Raw genomic sequence first — 17,760 nt, 5'->3', positions numbered from 1 at the left:
GCCATCTAACCAATACCATGCTAGGCTGGGGGGTACAGTGCTAGGCGAAGGAAGCGACTACCTCCAAACACACAAGATCCCTCCTTGGCTTTGCCTGCCGCTTCCTCCCGTGCTGTTTGGTGCCGGACACATGCACTCAGGGCCTGCATTTGCCTGAAGAATAACAAAATAAAGAAAAAAAAAAAATAAAATGTTTATCAGCCACACCAATGTGTTGGCAGAGCTCGGGGACAGCGTGGAGGTGCTCATGGGAGGTGGCCCGCAGGCTCAGTAGTGTGCGTGCTTGTCAAAATACAGCCTAAGGCCATTCTAGTGGAGAGAGGAAGCTTTGGCTCCTGCTCCTTTGCCCCCAGTTCAAGAGCAGATTCTGAACAAGGGTTTCCTCACACAGCAGGTAAGAGCGACCTGTCTCGCTGGTGGTCTGGTTTCAGCCCTGCTTGATGAAACAAAAGTGTTGTTCTCAGAAGATTTCAGTCAGCTTGAATCAGTTGGAGTCAGTAATAACTGTGTTTTCAACAGCATTACTGAATTTCTTTGTGTATTTGCTGTTTACGTTTCAAAAGTCTTTGGTGAATATAAGGCTGTATAAATGTGTACAGTTTAGTGATTGATACTAGATTATAGTCTGTGTTATAGGATGGCTCATCTCTCTCACTGTATCCTGACAAGGTATTACTAATTTTATACACTTTGTAATCAGTATCTTTAGAAAATGTTTAGGCGACAGTGTGTGTATGTGCACATGCGCGTGTGCTAGGAGTTTACCATAAATGGTTATAAAGTAATACTGTACTTTTTAGACTAACACTTTCAGACAAAAATAATAGGTTTTATAGTTTTGATGACTTAAAAAGTGCAATGCTTGTTAAATGAGGAACTTGGGCCATTGCATGAACAGCTACATTCTCACAAGGCACCTGAAAATGTTCTGTTTTTCTGAGGGCATTTAAATGAAGGCCGTAGTAAAACTAAATAGGATTTTTTTTTTTTTTTTTAAGGGTGGGATTGTCTTTCTTGGTTAACTAAGGTTTCTAACAACATTTTAGTGTCTTTTGACCATTCAGACACATTCCATAGGTAGAAGCATTATGTATAAACCTACAGCATTTATTCATATTTAATCTTTGAATTGTAATCTTGAGTGGAGAGCTGAAAAAGCTCACTCTTGTGCCTGGCCTGCCTGAGCTTTCTTCCCAGGGGTGGCTTCTCTTACCCAGGAGGACGGGGTGGGCTGGCAGTTGCATCCTCCCAGGGGACTAGCAGCAGCAGGGCACCTTGCTCGAGGCCAGGGTGCTCCCCACCAGCTCTCACTGCAGACGCCAAGCCCAGGAAAGGGCACCAGGAACCTCTGCCTTGGCATGAGCTCACCTTGTTTGCAAGCAAGCAGGAGCCGCCTCCTGCTGTTAGGGGGCACCGGCTGTGAGCGTAGTGAAATTCAGTTGGGTATTTATGACCACCACTTACTGTAAGATCCTGTGGTCTTGCAGGTTCATATCACTGTCGTCAGGATACATACTCTCTTAACTGTAAGTAATTAGCAATATTCACAAGCTGTGAGTGTCTCCTACCCAGGATTTGTTCAGATGTCTTAAGCACAATAAGTTGCCTCTTCCTTCTGTTGTACCTGTAAAATGCCAGTGGAGCAGCCTGGTGGTTCAGGGCTAGTTCTGGAAGGCGTTTCAGCAGCTGGCACAGTGGCAGAGTTCTCGCTGTGCTCCATCGCGCACCCCAGTTCAGAAACACGCTCCCCACAGAAAGGTGATTTCTTTTCTTTGCACAAACACTGGCATATACATGCTGTAAGAGACATGCCCTGGGCTTGTTGCTCCACTCTGCCAGGGAGAGGTGTGTATATTTCCTCTTTAATAAAATATTGAACAACTGAAGTTGTACTTGTCCTAACTAACTGTGTATTTTCCATACTAGAGTGAAACATGCTGATATTTTCAGCAAAGGAAGAGTCACTTACGGCTTCAGATGGCGACAGCTGAAATGTGCACCCAGTGCTAGGCAGAGAAATGCAATAACCAGGTGGAGCATGCCAGGCCCAGCCCCACCTGGGTTTGGGCATCTGGTAAGTACTGGGGCTGGTGGGCAGTCTCACAGCCCCGTTCTCACTCGCCTGTAAAAGAGCTGCCCCAGTCAGGGGGGAGGATGACAGGGAGAAGAGCTGCAAGCCCGGGCTGAGATCTGGCAGCATTTAGCTGGCTGTAGCCCCTGACTTACCTCTGACCCGGTTCACATGTGGCTGCAGGCTGGAAACATCTGTCTGGGGCACCATTTGGGACACCGTTTTGTAGTTCCTAAAGCTAGTGGGAAGAAGGTGAGCATACTGGGCTCCAGGGGCACTGCTCGCCAGCCAGGTGGGCTCTGCACAACAGCTGGTGCTTCTGTGCTCCTTGGAGGCAGCAGTGCTGCCCCGTGTTCCTGCCATCCAGTGTGAGCTCCGCACAGACCAGCCCTGGCTCTGCACATTGGTTTTGTGTGCATGCAGAGCACACAGGGCCTGGTGGTATGCTCATCCTGGGAGCAGCTGGGACACTGAGTGTACGGTACCCAAACACACCCAAGTGCTGGTGACAAAACAAACAGGGGAAGAGGTGAGATAACCACCACCAGACCAGTAACACACATTATTAGGGCAGGATCTGGAACGTGTTTCACAAGCAGTACAGAAACACCACTGCTATTGGGTTGCAATGGAGTGAATAGAGTGATACAGGTGCCACAGGGAAGGGACACTGCCCAGTTTGGTATTGCAAAACAGTGAGTGAAGCTTAGTAGTGACAAACCTCTCTGACCATCACACCCATCTTCTGACCCATGCGGTCCCCAAGGGCCTGCAGCACCTTTTCACACACAAAGCAAGTGGGGAGGTTTGTGCTTTACCCGCAGTGACATGATGCATCTTTCTTTACCAGAGTTCAGTGGCAATGGTGTGAGAAAACAGCAGCCAGCAGCACTGCCAGACCAGCAGCCCTCTTACCCGCTCCCCATGTGCAGAGCTCACGCAGGAAAGTTCAACCAAGGGCCTTTTTAATGGAAGTTTGTAGGAACACACTGCGCGCAGGTTAGTTTGCTCACACATTTCATTTTCTGCATTCTTCAGCCTTTTCCACGTTTGCCTGTTCTGTGCCCTCAGAGCCCACGGCTCCTGCCATGAGAGTGGGCCAGGCCTTGGCAAAATGACTGCTTTTACTTATACTATAGTTAAAACTCAGGTGTGTTACCCATCCACAAAAATAACACAGCACTGTGAAACACAGGCTGGCTCCTTCAGTGCCGTGGAGCTGACTCAGTTATTTGGCAAAGTTATTGCCGCTGCTGAGAGCCTCCGGGTCACTGCAGGTAGCCAAGTGCTGCGTGGTGCTTCGGCACACTTGGTTTTGCCCCCAGAGTCCACAGCTTCCAGCCAGCAGCCCCATGGCTGCCTTGGTGGCAGCAGAACTGGGATATTGCCTGCTGCTACAAACCCACCAGCACCCAGTGAGATTCAATGCAGCACAGAGGGTTCTGGGAAAGGCTGCAGAGGGGGGAAAGTCCAGTGTTGCAATGCAGAGGCTTCTCAGCACCAAGACCTGAAACCAGCTAGGGCTGGAGGGCTAGTCTTCAGCCAGCGGAGGGGGTACCAGGTGCAGCTGGAAGTTCTCATTCTGGAAGACACTGCTGGTGGCCGGGTCACCATGGGAAACGCTGAGCAGCCCATGCTTTTCACCACCATGGCCGCGAGACAGTTCTGTCAGGAGAGCTAGCTGCAAGACAAAACCCATAGAGATGACTGGCAGCCTGAGCAGTCTGCTTAGCAGCACTCATGCAAGGTGCAGAAAGACAAAGTGCTCACTCGGGGGGGGCTCACCTTCTGCAGCAATTGGAAAAACCTTAACACATGTAAAGAACACATGTATGTATGGTATGTAATGACCCTACAGAGCTCAGTGCAGGACAACAGTCCTGAACTAAACGGCTTTCCAGGTGTCTTTAGGTTGTTTTAAAGTTACATAATTGAAAAACAATCCCAGAAAGAGCTGCAAGTGCCAACAACTGCAGCCAAAACAGGCAGGAGGCACAAAGGAAATGCAGGGGACAGAGGGAGCTGCGCTCTCCTTGGGACAACACAGGGGGCAGGAGGAGGGACCCTTCCATGCACTTGCAGGAGCCACACAGTGTCTGGCAGGAAGGTTATTTGCAAATCTAAAAAGAATCCAAGAAACCTCACAGCGTGGACACTTTTCAGGCCCAGCCTCAACACCAGAGGCATTTCCATGGTTTCACTGCCAGTGAATTCCCCAGCTCTGTCAGAGGCAGCGTGGCTGCCTTGTGATGTGAAACAGCCAGCCCTAAGCACACTGGACTGCCAGCACTAAACAAAACCCAAGTGAAAAGCCAAAGCCCACACTGCCAGTGCTAATATCTGGCTTGACAGCATGCAAAATACCCTTCACCAATTTAAAACCGAAAGGAAAATGGGTGGTACGTACTCTGGAGGCTCCTCGGTTGAGTCGGCAGAGTTGGTCAAAAGCTTGGATTTGCTGAGGATCCAACAGAGACTCTGAACTTGCCTGATAAAGAAAGTGAAAAGGTTACAGAAACAACACACAACAAGATGTCAAATTCATATACACAGAAATTCATCCCTGCTCCTGTCCTTGGGCCTGGAGCAGCCTGTCTGCAGCCTGTTTAGGGGGCTTTTTTAGCCATTTTTCCTCTAGCTTGAAGCCACCGTGTGCACCTTAGTTTTGGCAAAAAAAAAAAAAAAAAAATCCTATTGTTGCACAGAGGACAGAGATACCCGTACGACCACAATGCCATATTGTTGGGGGCTGTAGCTGATGGTAGGCAGACTAACAGTACTGTTACCTTTGGGGGAGGGAGAAAAAAAAAAGAAAGAAAAGAAAAAAAGAGAGGCAGAAAAAGAGAGAAAGAAAAGGGATGGGAAAACTCCCCCGCAGCCAGCAGGGAAGAGAAGTAATGGGTCTCCAGGGACGAGCAGCCTCTCATGGGCTCTTCCCCAGGCAGCAGCAGCTCCCCCCAGCCCTTTCTCCTCGTCTCCTGATAGTCTCCCCAGGCCCCACTCAGCCGCCCTATTGGGTCCTGGCACAGTGCTGGCTGCAGCATGCTGTGAGCGGGCACAGATTGTGCGTGGCTACTATAGGGAACGATTACTGTGCCAATGACTATTACCTACTAATGGTGTCTCTCCTAATCTCCTAAGATCCATCTTTTCCCCTACTAAGATGGTACAGACTAAAAGCCAGGAAATGAGGGGTGAAAAGGGGAGGGGGGGAGAGGCAAGGTAACTCACAACATCAGTGGCAACCACTTTCCCTGAGAAACTGGACACAACAGTCATTGCGGTACTGCCCAGCAAGTGTCAACGTTTGCAGGGCACGAGCAAGTTGGGTGCAAGGGTGTCACCCCAGCAGTGCTGGGGCAGTTAGGGAGTGGTAGGTGAGGGCAATCAGAATCGCAAATAGAGGGACCGCAGCCTGAAATAAGAGCATTAACGCAAGGAGGACTGCATATATACTCAAACTGCTTTAAAAGGCATCATTTACATATCCCGGGGAGAGATGACAGACCATCACAGATTCTGGTAGGTTTGTTCCATTTTAACACATCACAATGTTTCTATTTTGAATGTTTCTGCTCATATTCCAAAGCAAAAGCATCATCAAGAAACTACAACAGGAGCCAGGGAGAACAGCCTCCCTCATGAGCAGCAATCTGGCATCTGTTGTCTCTGGGGATCTATTTTTAAGGGAACATTCAATGTTCATTCTCAAATATTTTCCCCAAAATACATTTCCTGAGGGCTATTAACCCAAAATGCTGCAGTCCTACCAGCAGGTACTGACTGAAGTTGCATTTACTTTAAACTCTCTTTGGCAATGGCTCAAGCCCAACATGAAGAACTAGTATCACTGCCTTCAAGGAGTACGATCAACTGGAATTAAGGCAGAACTCCTGACCCCACAAAGGCAGAGGGGGCTTCAGCATTCCTCCAGAGCCTGGGCTGTTCCCAGCCAGGCTCAAGCCTGCTCCTCTCTGCACGTACAGCTCCTGCCGGCAGCGAGGCCCTTCTCCCCAGGCAGGCGTTCTCCTTTGGGGTTGCAGCACATGCCCAAAGTGGATGATGAGCTGCAGTCTGCAGTGGGTAAGGTCTGAGGGCAGAGAGGACAACATTTTACCAGAGATCATGCTGTCTTAGTCTTTGACTCAATTTTTAATCGCTGCCCAAGCAAAAAGGGAACCCTGCTGGCAACTGTGCAATGAAAAATCCACTGAAGCACGCAGCCTTGAAAGAAAGTTACTGTGGACAAAGCCCAGAGCACAAACAGTGGGGGGAGAGGGGTGTGCCACCACACAGAGCACCAGCACTGGCACCAGCCTAGGCTTCCCCAGGCGACACAATGCTCCCTCCCAGCAGTAGCCCACCACCCCTCCACTGGCAGGGCCTGCGGCTCCACCCGAGAGCCGTGTCGTCCCCAGACCTCAGCAAAACTCCTGGTCTGGAAATGCTTTACCCAAACCCTTGGGTTTGTCTTCTTATCCTCTCCCACAGCACCTTTACCCATCCCTCTCTTCTAGCAGCTCCTCCATCGCTTTTTCCCCTTTCTACTTGGCTCCGAGCAAAGCACAGGCAGGGCAGAATCTGGCCACCCTCCCCTCCATCATGTGAATGTCCCAGAGACAGCTCAGAGCTGACGAGCCCAGAAGTGCTCTGGGGGAAGATGCAGTGAACCCACCACCACCGTGGGCTTCCTGAAGCCAGAATCATTCCATTACTGTCCTGAAGCCACTTGCATCTTGCCTTTGATATGTTCATTAAACAGTCTGAGAAGAGAGGAACGTCCCGAGAGCAGATCGCTTATGCTGGAAGCACGTGCCCAAACTCACTTCTTCCCCCTCCAAGATATTCGTTCTATTGTAAAAAACTATTTGCTAATCACCAGTCAAGGAGCCAAATGTCCATATTCCCTGCACACATGGCACAGGCTTTGAACCAGAGAGCCAGTGAGGGTCACGTATCCACAGCTGGCAGGTTGTACAGGCACTTCCAAGGGGCACGCAGGTCATTCTCACTTGGAAAAAAAAAATGACAATAAGCAAGGAAAACCTGTCCTCCACAGTTGCTGTGGCCACAGGCATTCAAGGACGAGGAAAATGCAATATAATTGGCCTCCCCTCTTCTGCTATCTCTCTACCACGCGTATGTAACTATCAATCAGACTGTTCTCCAGGCTGATGAGCTGAAATATTGCAGGCAGTTCTTTCTGTTGTCATGGAAACAACTGCTGTCAGGCCTTTTCCTTTTTTAACCGTGTCACTAAAGGCATGTTTTCATTCAAGAACTACGGGGAGGCTCTTGGAGTCCAGCATCAGCGCTGGATTAGTGGAATCCACTCAGCTCATTCCCTCACCCTGCAACACAGCTTCAGCCTCCAGTGCTACTGTGGGGCCAGCCAGCTCGTTATTGCCTTGATTGGTAGGAAGCGGTTCAGCACCTCCAGGCCATTTGCAGCCAAATCCTTACGCCCCTTCGGAAAGGCCTCAGACTAGTTGCAGAACCCAAGAGACATAGTTTATCCCCTTGAGGATCTGGGCCAGCAAGGAGAAGAAAGGTTCCTTTTTGTTTTACAGTTCTTGCAGAGCCCACCACTCTAATGCTTATCTCCATTGCACATTTTGCTTGCACATATTCCAACCCCTCTGGTAGTCACCACACAGCCCTCCTAAGCCTGCAATTATCTTTAATTTAACAGCTACAAAATCCATCATCAGCTAGCACCTAAGCAAAGCAGATCATACAGCAGTTGTAAGCAGAAGTACCATTAATAGTCACACCAAGAGATCCATCTAAGCGCTGCCTCTCAGAGCCATACCTTCCACAGAAGATACTGCTGCATTGATTAGAGCATCAGAGCATCACATTACCCCCGGGGGGCTGCTCCATAACACAGGGCAGATGCAGCCAGAAGTCCTGGGGAAGGTTTCGGGATTCCTAGAACAAAAGCAACACCCACCTCCCTCATTTACAGAACCAAAACCACATGGACACTGAGTCCACCTTCTGCCATTCCTCCCCTACAGCTGGACACTTATTTCACCATGGCTCAAACAGCCTTACAAAAAGGTACCCAGATTCAGGTTTGTTTTTTTAATGGCAGCTAAGCCAATTAATGTAAAATTAAGTAAATCTGCTTCTCTTCTGCAGGATAGGGACCTGCTGTTTTCATGGTACTCCCAGGAACCCGAAACAATCGACCAAAAAGAGAGCAAGGCAGACAGCTGCTCTGACCCAAAGTCACCAGAATGACACTAACATTACAAAATTGTTAATGAACTTCAGAAAACCTCAGGACATCCCTCGTAGAACAAAAGCGTGCTGCTGCAAACCTCTGCAGAGCTACTGCAGAGTAATGCACCACTGCTACGGGACAGACGCAGACCGGCCGATCGCTGTGGAGGTAGAAACAGAGTCTTGCAAGTCACTCTGGGCAATGCGGCAAGTGGGCAAACCTTCACTGGGAGGAAGTCCCAGAGCCACTGTAGCTGCGCTACGGCAGCAGAACGTGCTGCTTCAAGACCAGCCCCCACAGTGTTTCACCACTAACCTCCGCTGGCGTGCATAGGAGCAAAACCCCTGGCAGCAGGCCAGGCCCTGCCTGCTCCTGCTTGGATGCAGCGGCAGCCGGTACCGCTGGGGCTGGCGGTGGCAGGCAAAGCAGGACCTGCTGTCTGCGAGTAAACTGAAGCACTGACTCACCAAAGCCCATGGCAGAGCAGCCTTCCCTCAGCACTGCTACAGCAGAGGCAATCTGTCACACAGGTCTGCGCTACAGCTCTGTCCTCTGATCTCTTCAGGAGCAGAATGGGAAAGGCAGATCTCTCTCACTTCCAGTTGAACTTAGCTGAACTGAAGAAGCAAACCTCCCACTCGAAGCAAGGGAGAAGACAGGCTTATTTGTGCTCTAATAGACTCACTGCTGCTGCAACGTGAGATACTGCAGTGACTGAGGGGAGAGGAGGAAGAACTGTCTGTATTTAATATCTAGAAACACATTGGCATACCTCCATTCTCCCTCTGCTAGCTGGTCTGTTTAGCAGCTCATACTTACACCAGGCACCGTTGGCATATTCCCTTGGACATCCGCTGATGCCCTCAGCCAAAGGAGCAATAATGCTGTTCAGGATTAATTAGATAAACACAGAAAACACATATCCTCACTGGACACTATGGCCCAGCAGATGAGACATTTATTTATAATGTAGCAGGCTTCGAGGGAAGCATGGCAGCACATGGATTAAACATTACATAAAGACAATCCACAACAGGCCTGTGCTCGGGCTGATCTCAGTTCAGTGCCTGAACCCAAGAGGACAGAAGCGTCATGCATGAGGGCAAATAATTCATTTCCTAAACTTGCGCTAAGGAGGCTGCTAAACAGCATCCCACAAGAGCCAGCCACAGAAGACTCGAGGTGTGGTGTTCTCTCGATGGTGGGAGTTTGGGGAGAGAAAGGGAAGGTAAACACACGTAGGAGAAGGAAGAAGTCCTATTTGGTATAAGAAGGATTAGTGACCCCCCCCACCAGTGACCCCAAACCCTACAGAAAACCCAAGTGGATGCCTCTGCTATCTGTCCCTTTCGTAGCTCATAACACACATGCAGCAATCTGTTACTGCTGCTTAAGAGGAAAGTTTATAACACACTTAAGAGCAACTCTGGTCCTGGGAGCTCAGCTGTAGCTGCCCAAGCCTGTCTATGCTCAATTCACATATCAACCAACAAAACATACTGTTTCCATTGTGCAACGTGATGGTAAAAGGAATGGGGATGGAGGCAGGACATGGAAACTGCAGTGTTCCATTTAAGGGATTTACAAAGGATGAATGCTCATCTGCCACCTGCATTTCTGAAAGCTGCCCTCCAGGACAGCCAGTAACACCCTTGACTACAGCAAACACCACTGAACCAGCCATAATTCCCTCTCATACTCTCCCACCTGATGACTACAAACTGAACCAAAACCACAGCTTCTCCTTATTTTGCTCCCCTCCTTCAGAGGAACATCAGAAGAAAGAAATCATCTACACCCTTCTTAACCCTTTGGCCTTTTTGGTCATTTCTCAGCTTGGAACAAGTACAAACCCTGGAGGGGAGCAGCAGTCGCCCTCTCCAGCAGCAGCAGCGAGCACAGCACCGCAGGCAGAGGTTACTGGCAGCACACCGACTCTCCAGCCTGTGCTGGGTCTGGAAAAGCAGCCTCTCCTAGCAGATGGAAAGTCACATGCTTTCTTTCCTGCCTGCGCTCCAAGGCGGATCTGCGAAGACAGACTGAAGGCTTGCAATTTCACAAGGAAGACATATGTAATGAGCTGTGCCGGTTCCTTGGAGAACAGATACATGACTGTCAAGCACTGCACTAAACTACACCTAACTACTGGCAACAGGGACTGGTGCGGTTTGTGGGAATATCAACAGGTTGCAACAGTCCAGCATCTGTCACTGTATTTAAATGAGTCTGTTCTACAGATCCTCCTAGATAGGAAATGTTTCATTAAAAGGGAGGAAATTTTCATCAAATCGTAGGAGATGTGAAGTAAAGCAAAGATTACCCACTGAAATTTTGCCATCTTTTCTCTTAACCAGGACACAACATTTCCCCAGGTTCTCCCAGGAGCACAGGACAGCCGCTCTCACTGGTCTTCGCTTTAGGCAGTTTGAAAGTCAGCTGTCTCTGCTACATGTTAGTCTCGCACGGGTCCTAGAGTGCAAGACTTTGGATTGTAGGCAGTAAAAGGAATCTGCCAGGCTACAAGTTGCTATATATGAAGGCCAATTACAAAACAATTAGAATTCAGTCTGATTTTCTAAAACAACAAAAAAAACCCCAAAAACAAACAAACAAACAAAAAACCAAACCAAAACAAACAAAAAAAAACCCAACAAACCAAAACCAACCAAACCCAAACAAACAACAAAAACTAACCCACCCACCTGGTATGAAAAGTCCAAGAGAGTCAATTTTTATTTAAAAGCTGCTAAAGGATAATTATAGTTTTGAAATTAGCCTTTTCAAATTTGTATTTTGTTTCCAGTTTTAACTTTGGTGCTAGTCCTCTTCTCACTGCTAGCTAAGACTCCCGCACTCAGTTTTCTTCTTACAAAATCACTTTTGTTTCCAATACATTACAAGAAATCTTAAAACACATATGTTCTGCTGATGAGAAGCCAATGGTACAAAGTGTCTCCAGTTCCTTCCTCACATGGATTTCCAACACATTGTTGCAGAAGTTAAGGAATCTACCACCAAAACCAACTCCAAACCTAAAGGAAATGGGTATTTTCTCAGTTAATATACATGTGGGAATATTCTCTACAGAGGAGAATGATCTTCTAACTGTATAAAGTGCTAATTATCTGCTTGGTGTCATTTGGGAGAAGAAAAATCACACCTGGATATTTTCAGAGTTATAAATTGATATTGTTGGGAGTCAAGCTAATAACTGATAGCTACTGTTGCACTGAAACCAGTAAAAATGGCTCTGTCTATTGATTGTTGGTCATGTAACATTTGTCTAGCTCTACAATAAGCTTTGGCAAAAAAAGAAAAGTCCTAAACCTTCCCTCATCCAACAGAAAGCACACAGATGTACTGCAGAGGGACATTTAACATCTCAGTTAAGTGATACAGTGTGGTACCAGCACCTCACAGGTGGGAGTGGGTCAGAAGCTCCAGGTTGGATGGAAGGCCGTGTTGTAAAGAGGGACGCTGGTGGCAGGCTGCAGAACAGAACTCAAAGGTAGAGTCTGACAAACTGGATTAACTACAGATCACATTCATGGTCCATCCTGGCGTGACTTGACAGGATTAAACTCCTGAATAAAACATATTTGCCGTCTGGACAGCTCTAACAACGGCACCCTTAGAACTCGCAGGCAGACTAAAACACAGCATAAGCAGAGCATGTCAGCTTAGGGGTTCACGGTGTTTCCTGCAGAGCTTATGGCCTGAGAGCCAAGGCTGTTCCTCTTCCCGATCCCTAGTCCGTAGGCTGGCAGAATAAATGGAAAACACAAAGTGGTTCACTGTAACAAGGTGTATGGGAGCACCCAGCCAAACCGGTTTCAGAGCACAACAGGTGAGATGCAGGGAGTTGTCATCCGACTCAGCTTCATCTCCGCCTTGCCTTGTCTATGCAGAGATAACTTGGGGGGGAGCTGCAAAACAGCTCAGCCCGGGGTTATCTCAAGATTGCATATGAAAACTGAAACCAAATGGCCCTTGACAAACAAAATGCCCTGAGTCCCACCCCACCACTATTCCCATGACTTTGAGCGCTAGACATCACAAATTGGCAACAGAGACTTGGTTATAGCACCACCAGAGATAAATATCCCAGATATCCACTTAGGCATAACCCTGCACCCTCACAAAGTCAGGAAATATAAACTGCAAGGTTTGGGGAGAAAAACGGGGAATCCTCCAACGATACAGCTGGCCTGTAGGAGATCCGTCCCCCCCCGTCCAGGACACTGTACAGGGTAACTTCCCAGGGATTGAGCGACCTTACCTGAGAGAGGGTAAGTGACTAAGAAACATACGTACAGTATATAGCATGCTTTTAATTTCGTAATTGGCACACTCGTTTAAGGTATTAATATCTAACGCGCTTGTGGTTTGTGTTGTTACTTGGGATCATTTGTAGCTTGCAATAGTGTATCCCACTAATTTCTTTTAAACTGCAATAGTGTAATTGCCATTGTACACCCAGAACTTGCAATAGTGACGTATTGGACCTGTGAGTGAAGTCCAAATAAATTGTTAATTTGAACCTCATAGTGAAGTCCTCTTTCCCGTTTCGTCACACAAGGCAAATTAGTTTTGGAGATCAGTGACTAAGATATCAGGACTATTTCACTTATGCATTTAGGCAGAAGCCCCGCTACTCTGCTTTCACCTAATAGGCCTCAGTTAACTTCAGACACCACAATGCAAAACAGCACTGCAAGTTTTAAATTGAATTAAAAAAAAAACACCACAAACATGAAGCTTTAATTTCTTTTAACACTAATTTACACTACAACATAAGGCAAGGAGGACAGGAAAGATGATCAGTTTAGACACAGAAGATTACCCTTGGGAAGACAGCAGCGTTTAGAGGATAACAGAAAAAGCACAAACTTTTGGCAGCAAAACCAGAGGAAGAGCCCCTTTGCCCTTCTCTCGCTATTCCCCTTCACTGGGGCGAACTGGCTCAAGCTCTCATCACAGCAAGGCTCCATTTAAATGAGTGCTATCACCAGATTCGGTAACAGTTCAGTGCTAGCTTGTGGCATCTCTCCACCTCCCCCAGTTCCAAGGCGACTGCCACAGAAGCCGTGCATGCAAAGCAGGGACAGAGAAAACACTGTCTGTTGGGCTGTCGTTTCGCATCTAAATCTCAACAACATTGCAAAATTCAAACTGACAGTCTTTGTTTCAACAGAGCAGAATTGGTACTATGAAATGTACTCCAGATGCTCAGTGGCATTTCTCAATATGAATCTATTCCTAATTCAAGGCTCGCTAAGAAAATAAATACCTAAACTGAAGATTTCACTATGGAAAAAACCCACACATTAGATTTTGCCAAGAGACAGACTAAGCTCTCGGCGTCTTCAAAGTGGTTGCAAAGAAATACCCTCCCCACAGATCTATACGCAAAATGTGCCCAAAGCGTCAGCGCTGGCTCCCCGGGGTCTAGGGAAGGCAGGGCTGGAAGCACAGCTGTGCTAGCGTAACCTCCCTCCAGGATTTGCTGTTCAGTGTTTGCAGAAACACCAGCTGTGGAACCAAGAGCAGATGACCATCCCAGACCTCTGGGTCTCCCTGGTGTCAGCAGGGTTGAGGGGAAACGCACAGAAGCCCTTTACCAGAGAACTGCAGCACTAAAAGGTTGAACAAACCTTGTGACAAACAGAAATAAATCCCTTCTGTGGCTGAGGTGGCACCAGAGACCAGTGACCACCGCTATATCTTGGACCCAGGCTGAGAAGGACCCTTGGGAACACCAGAATGTGGCTCAGGGTGGGGGAAGCCCTGCAAACCTCCCCTCTCCTTCAGTCCCTTTGCTTACCTGCACCTCCTCCTCCACCAGGCTAGAGAAAACGCACCTTTCAAACAGACCTCAATTCTGCACATGCCAGTGTCACGTCCAGACAAGCATGGGGAGCTTAGGTGTTTTCACGCTTAATTCTGTGCTTAAATTTACTTGAGGCTGCAGGAGACCAGACCTTGCCGTACCTGCATGTACCAGCCTGCCTGCAGCAAGTGCTGCGGTGCTCCAGGTAACCCTCCTCGCCCTTCTGCTTTTGGCTCCAGTGCAGCCAGGCAATGCACGTGTCCATCTCTGCCACTTTGCATTCCCAGCACTCTCCCCAGCAGTAAAAGTTTGTTCTGTAAGTCAGACTGCTGCCCGGCCAGGTGAATCGTTACCTCACAGGGTTAATTAACACTACTGAGCCACAATTGTTAAGCAAACAAACTTCCTGGGGAAGCTAGAGATTTTACAGTCTTTTGCCAAGTCTAAATATATTCAGTTTTTTAAATATCTGACTGCGCAACAGTTTAATCACATGCGAGTACAACAGTTAAATATTATAATTTAAATATATGAGGAACCTCACGAACTTGGAGAGGATCTGGGACATCGGGGGGAGGAGGAGGTGGCGGGGCTTGAAGCAGTGCTGTGATGAGGCAGAGCCAAGCTGTGCAGGGCCGGCTGTATGCGGAGCAGAAGCCATGGGCTGCTCTGCCAAGAGCACAGGACTGAGGCAGCAGGGGCCCATCCAGCACTCTCAGATGATCTGGCATGGCCATTCTCTAGCTAGCGATGATCCGGTGATCCGTGCTGGAACACCTTTTCTTCCCCATCCAGTCTCTCCATGTCTCCCTTTAAGCCCTGAGTCCCAGCCAGCCCCTCACTTCTGCAGATGGATCAGTTAAATAAATGGAAGCATCTTCTCCCTGCCCCGATCATTCGCGTGTCATCTGGAGCATTTTCCGCTGCTTCTGCTACGGAGTATGTCAGGACTGGTATTAGAGGGGAGACACAGGGGTTCTCTGACTGAGTAGCTCATGAGAAGCCCAAGTGATAACCAAGTTATAAGGCACTGCTATAAAATGATTAATGTAGTTTTAGTAAAGGCACTTTAATGATGAATGTAGTTTTGATACTCAAATCTGCCTTTAGCTTTTAAAGTTAAACCTGGTCTGTCACACTCACTTGCACACGTTCCTTTGGCGCAGAGGGTAAAACATGGGGCTGTTGAATCTGCCTGACCTCCGAGCTAGTATCCTTATTTCACCGGAGCAGGACAGTACACAAAATGTAAGCAGACCGATTGGACCACAGTTGATTTACAATCTCCTGGGAAAGCTTTTCTTTCTGTCACCATATAAGAAACTAACACAATTTGACTGCAAAGATTGCACTGTGCTCCATACATGCCTCAGAGATTACTTTTCCCCCAGGTCTTCCTTCAAGCAGGAAGCTTCTTTTTTTTGTTAATACAGAAGCTGATGGAAGTTGACTAATGCTGTTAGGTATCTTTTGATCGGAATTGATTTGGCAGAAATTGACATAATCTGCTAGAAGAAAACTGAAGTACTACCATAAAAACATACTCTAAGATTGAATTACTTTGGTTTCAGAAGTGGAAAAACGCCACTTTGCATGCATCTGTGCGGTGACAAACGCACAAAGTATCTCGAGGCATTCAGGAACAAACCCTCATCAGTGACCGCCTTCGGAGGAACACAAGGCAGCAGAGTTCAGCTCCCCCCGGTGCAATATCCCTAAAAGACATCCCAGCAAGCTACCTGCCATCTTTGGTTACAATCCACCATACCACACCAGGGAAAAGACAGAAACATGCATATTGAGACTGGACTTCTGTTTGAATTGGCGATGGTGAAACTTCTTGCACACAAATGCTGGCAATGAATACAAACTAATTATCTGTTCTCTTGTCCAAATCCAGCTGCATCGGTTTTGTTTAGACGCAAGCTTCTTAAAACATTGTGCAAGCGCTTAGCAAGTCAAATCAATTCCAGATCTTTTACCCAGAGCCAGGTTATCTGTTAGGAAGGTAGAACGACGGCTCCACGATCCAGCCACAAGAAACACGCCAGCTTTTAGTAAAATTTTTATATAAACACACCTATAAATATTTTGAAAGGAACTGTCCGCAGTGGCCCATCCCAGACTCTCACAAACAAGACCAAGCGGTGGATGCCCCTAGCAGGCAGTCAGCTGCCAGCTTCCAGCTTCCCCTCACACTGGCTAGCAGTTCCCAAACCTTCCGCATGAACACATTTCCATTTCTTGCCTAGCTCTGTATACCCACGCCAAAACAAAATGTAATTCATAGACGTGACTAGTTAGCTGCAGATACTGCTTGACAGTTACTGATCACGGGCTTGGCTGGAAGCAAAGCAGGACATGAGAACAAAGTGATGAAGTCTACAAGTAGTGCTCGAAGTTTACTTGGAGAGAAACCGCCTCTCAAACCTTACCTGTGCCAAGGATGCTCCACTTCCTTTTTTTAGCTCTGAGAAGTTCTCGCTCAGTTTTCCTCCCTTGTTACTTGAGTTGCATTTGTAGCACATCCACCTCATGAGGCCTTTGGTTACCATCCCACACTCTTTACTCAGCAGACACAGCGAATGGTACAAGTGGCCACAGCTGTGAAGAGAAGAGAATTCTGCTAGGCAATGCAGCCTGGCACCTCTACGCTTTGAGGGGAAATCTCTTGTCAATGGAAAACAAGGCCACTTATCTGCAAATACAGATCAGCAGTGTATATGCTCTCTTTGTACCTCCACACCCTCCAGCAGTATTTCAAGATTTGCAAAAATTACACTAGATGCCCATTTGCCAATACAGTTATGGATCATAATACTACGGTAATAATAATCTTGTCTTATTTTACAGCCACCTAGTCATCACAGACAAGAAAAACGGAGATGCCAACGGAGTACGTAGGCAGGGCTGCAATAGATCCGAGATGCACCAATACAGGCAAAAAAAACCCCGGGTGCTGCAATTGCACAAACTGCACTGCCAGGAGAGATGGCAGATAAACTGACAGCTTACTGAACGGCTCTCACGGAATTGTAAGGCAGTTCTTTCCAGCCGAGACTGAGCTGGCTGCATGCAAAGAAGGCTGGCTCTGATGGGTTTGATTAGCCAGCCCACTTACAGCGCAAGGGAGCAGGAATACATGCTCACAGGAATACATATGATTACCTGTGTAAGTCAGAGCTCGCTCTTTCTCTTTCTTTTCTTTGAAAAATATTAACACGATCACATCTGTGATCCTTAACTTTACCTGAAAACAATGATTTCATCAGCAGTTTCTTGCCTTCTTTTGTACTGCTGTAGACAAATGCAGCAGTAATCCTGCTTTGGGGTAAGCCCTCTAGTGACAGATGCTCTTAGGTTACACAGGGACCAGTGGAGATCATGGTTTAAAAGATTTGTAGTTGTCTCCAAAAGGGTCTGTGTGGAAGACAATATACAGAATAACTAAGTCATCTCCAGACTGCAGAAATTCCATACTGATCAATTCTTCATAACAAGCAGCTTAGCAGATTACTACAAGCAAAACCAACCCAATAAAGTTGCTTCTCTAAGTTTTCTAGCAACTGCCCTCAAAATACTTATCCTGTCATCACGTGTTAACGGAGGCAATACCTTTTCACTCTTAAA

The 17,760-nt window shown here is 47.5% G+C and overlaps 1 protein-coding gene across 1 annotated transcript in view; it reads right to left on the bottom strand.

The window, feature by feature from the left end:
* Positions 1-2,936: 2,936 nt before the first annotated feature.
* VPS8 (VPS8 subunit of CORVET complex) overlaps positions 2,937-17,760 on the bottom strand; it is an 85,632-nt gene continuing 70,808 nt past the window's right edge. Inside the window, exons 42-45 of the mRNA XM_082487413.1 lie at positions 17,381-17,550; positions 16,566-16,734; positions 4,479-4,559; positions 2,937-3,752 (exon numbers count right to left, since the gene is read on the bottom strand). Coding sequence (XP_082343539.1) covers positions 3,603-3,752; positions 4,479-4,559; positions 16,566-16,734; positions 17,381-17,550 — 570 coding nt within the window. The 3' untranslated portion in view covers positions 2,937-3,602. The remainder of the gene's footprint in view (positions 3,753-4,478; positions 4,560-16,565; positions 16,735-17,380; positions 17,551-17,760) is intronic.

This window comes from Vanellus vanellus (assembly GCF_965231255.1).
Source record: "Vanellus vanellus genome assembly, chromosome: 8".
NCBI classification, from domain to species: domain Eukaryota; kingdom Metazoa; phylum Chordata; class Aves; order Charadriiformes; family Charadriidae; genus Vanellus; species Vanellus vanellus.
This window is presented reverse-complemented; position numbering and strand designations above follow the sequence as displayed.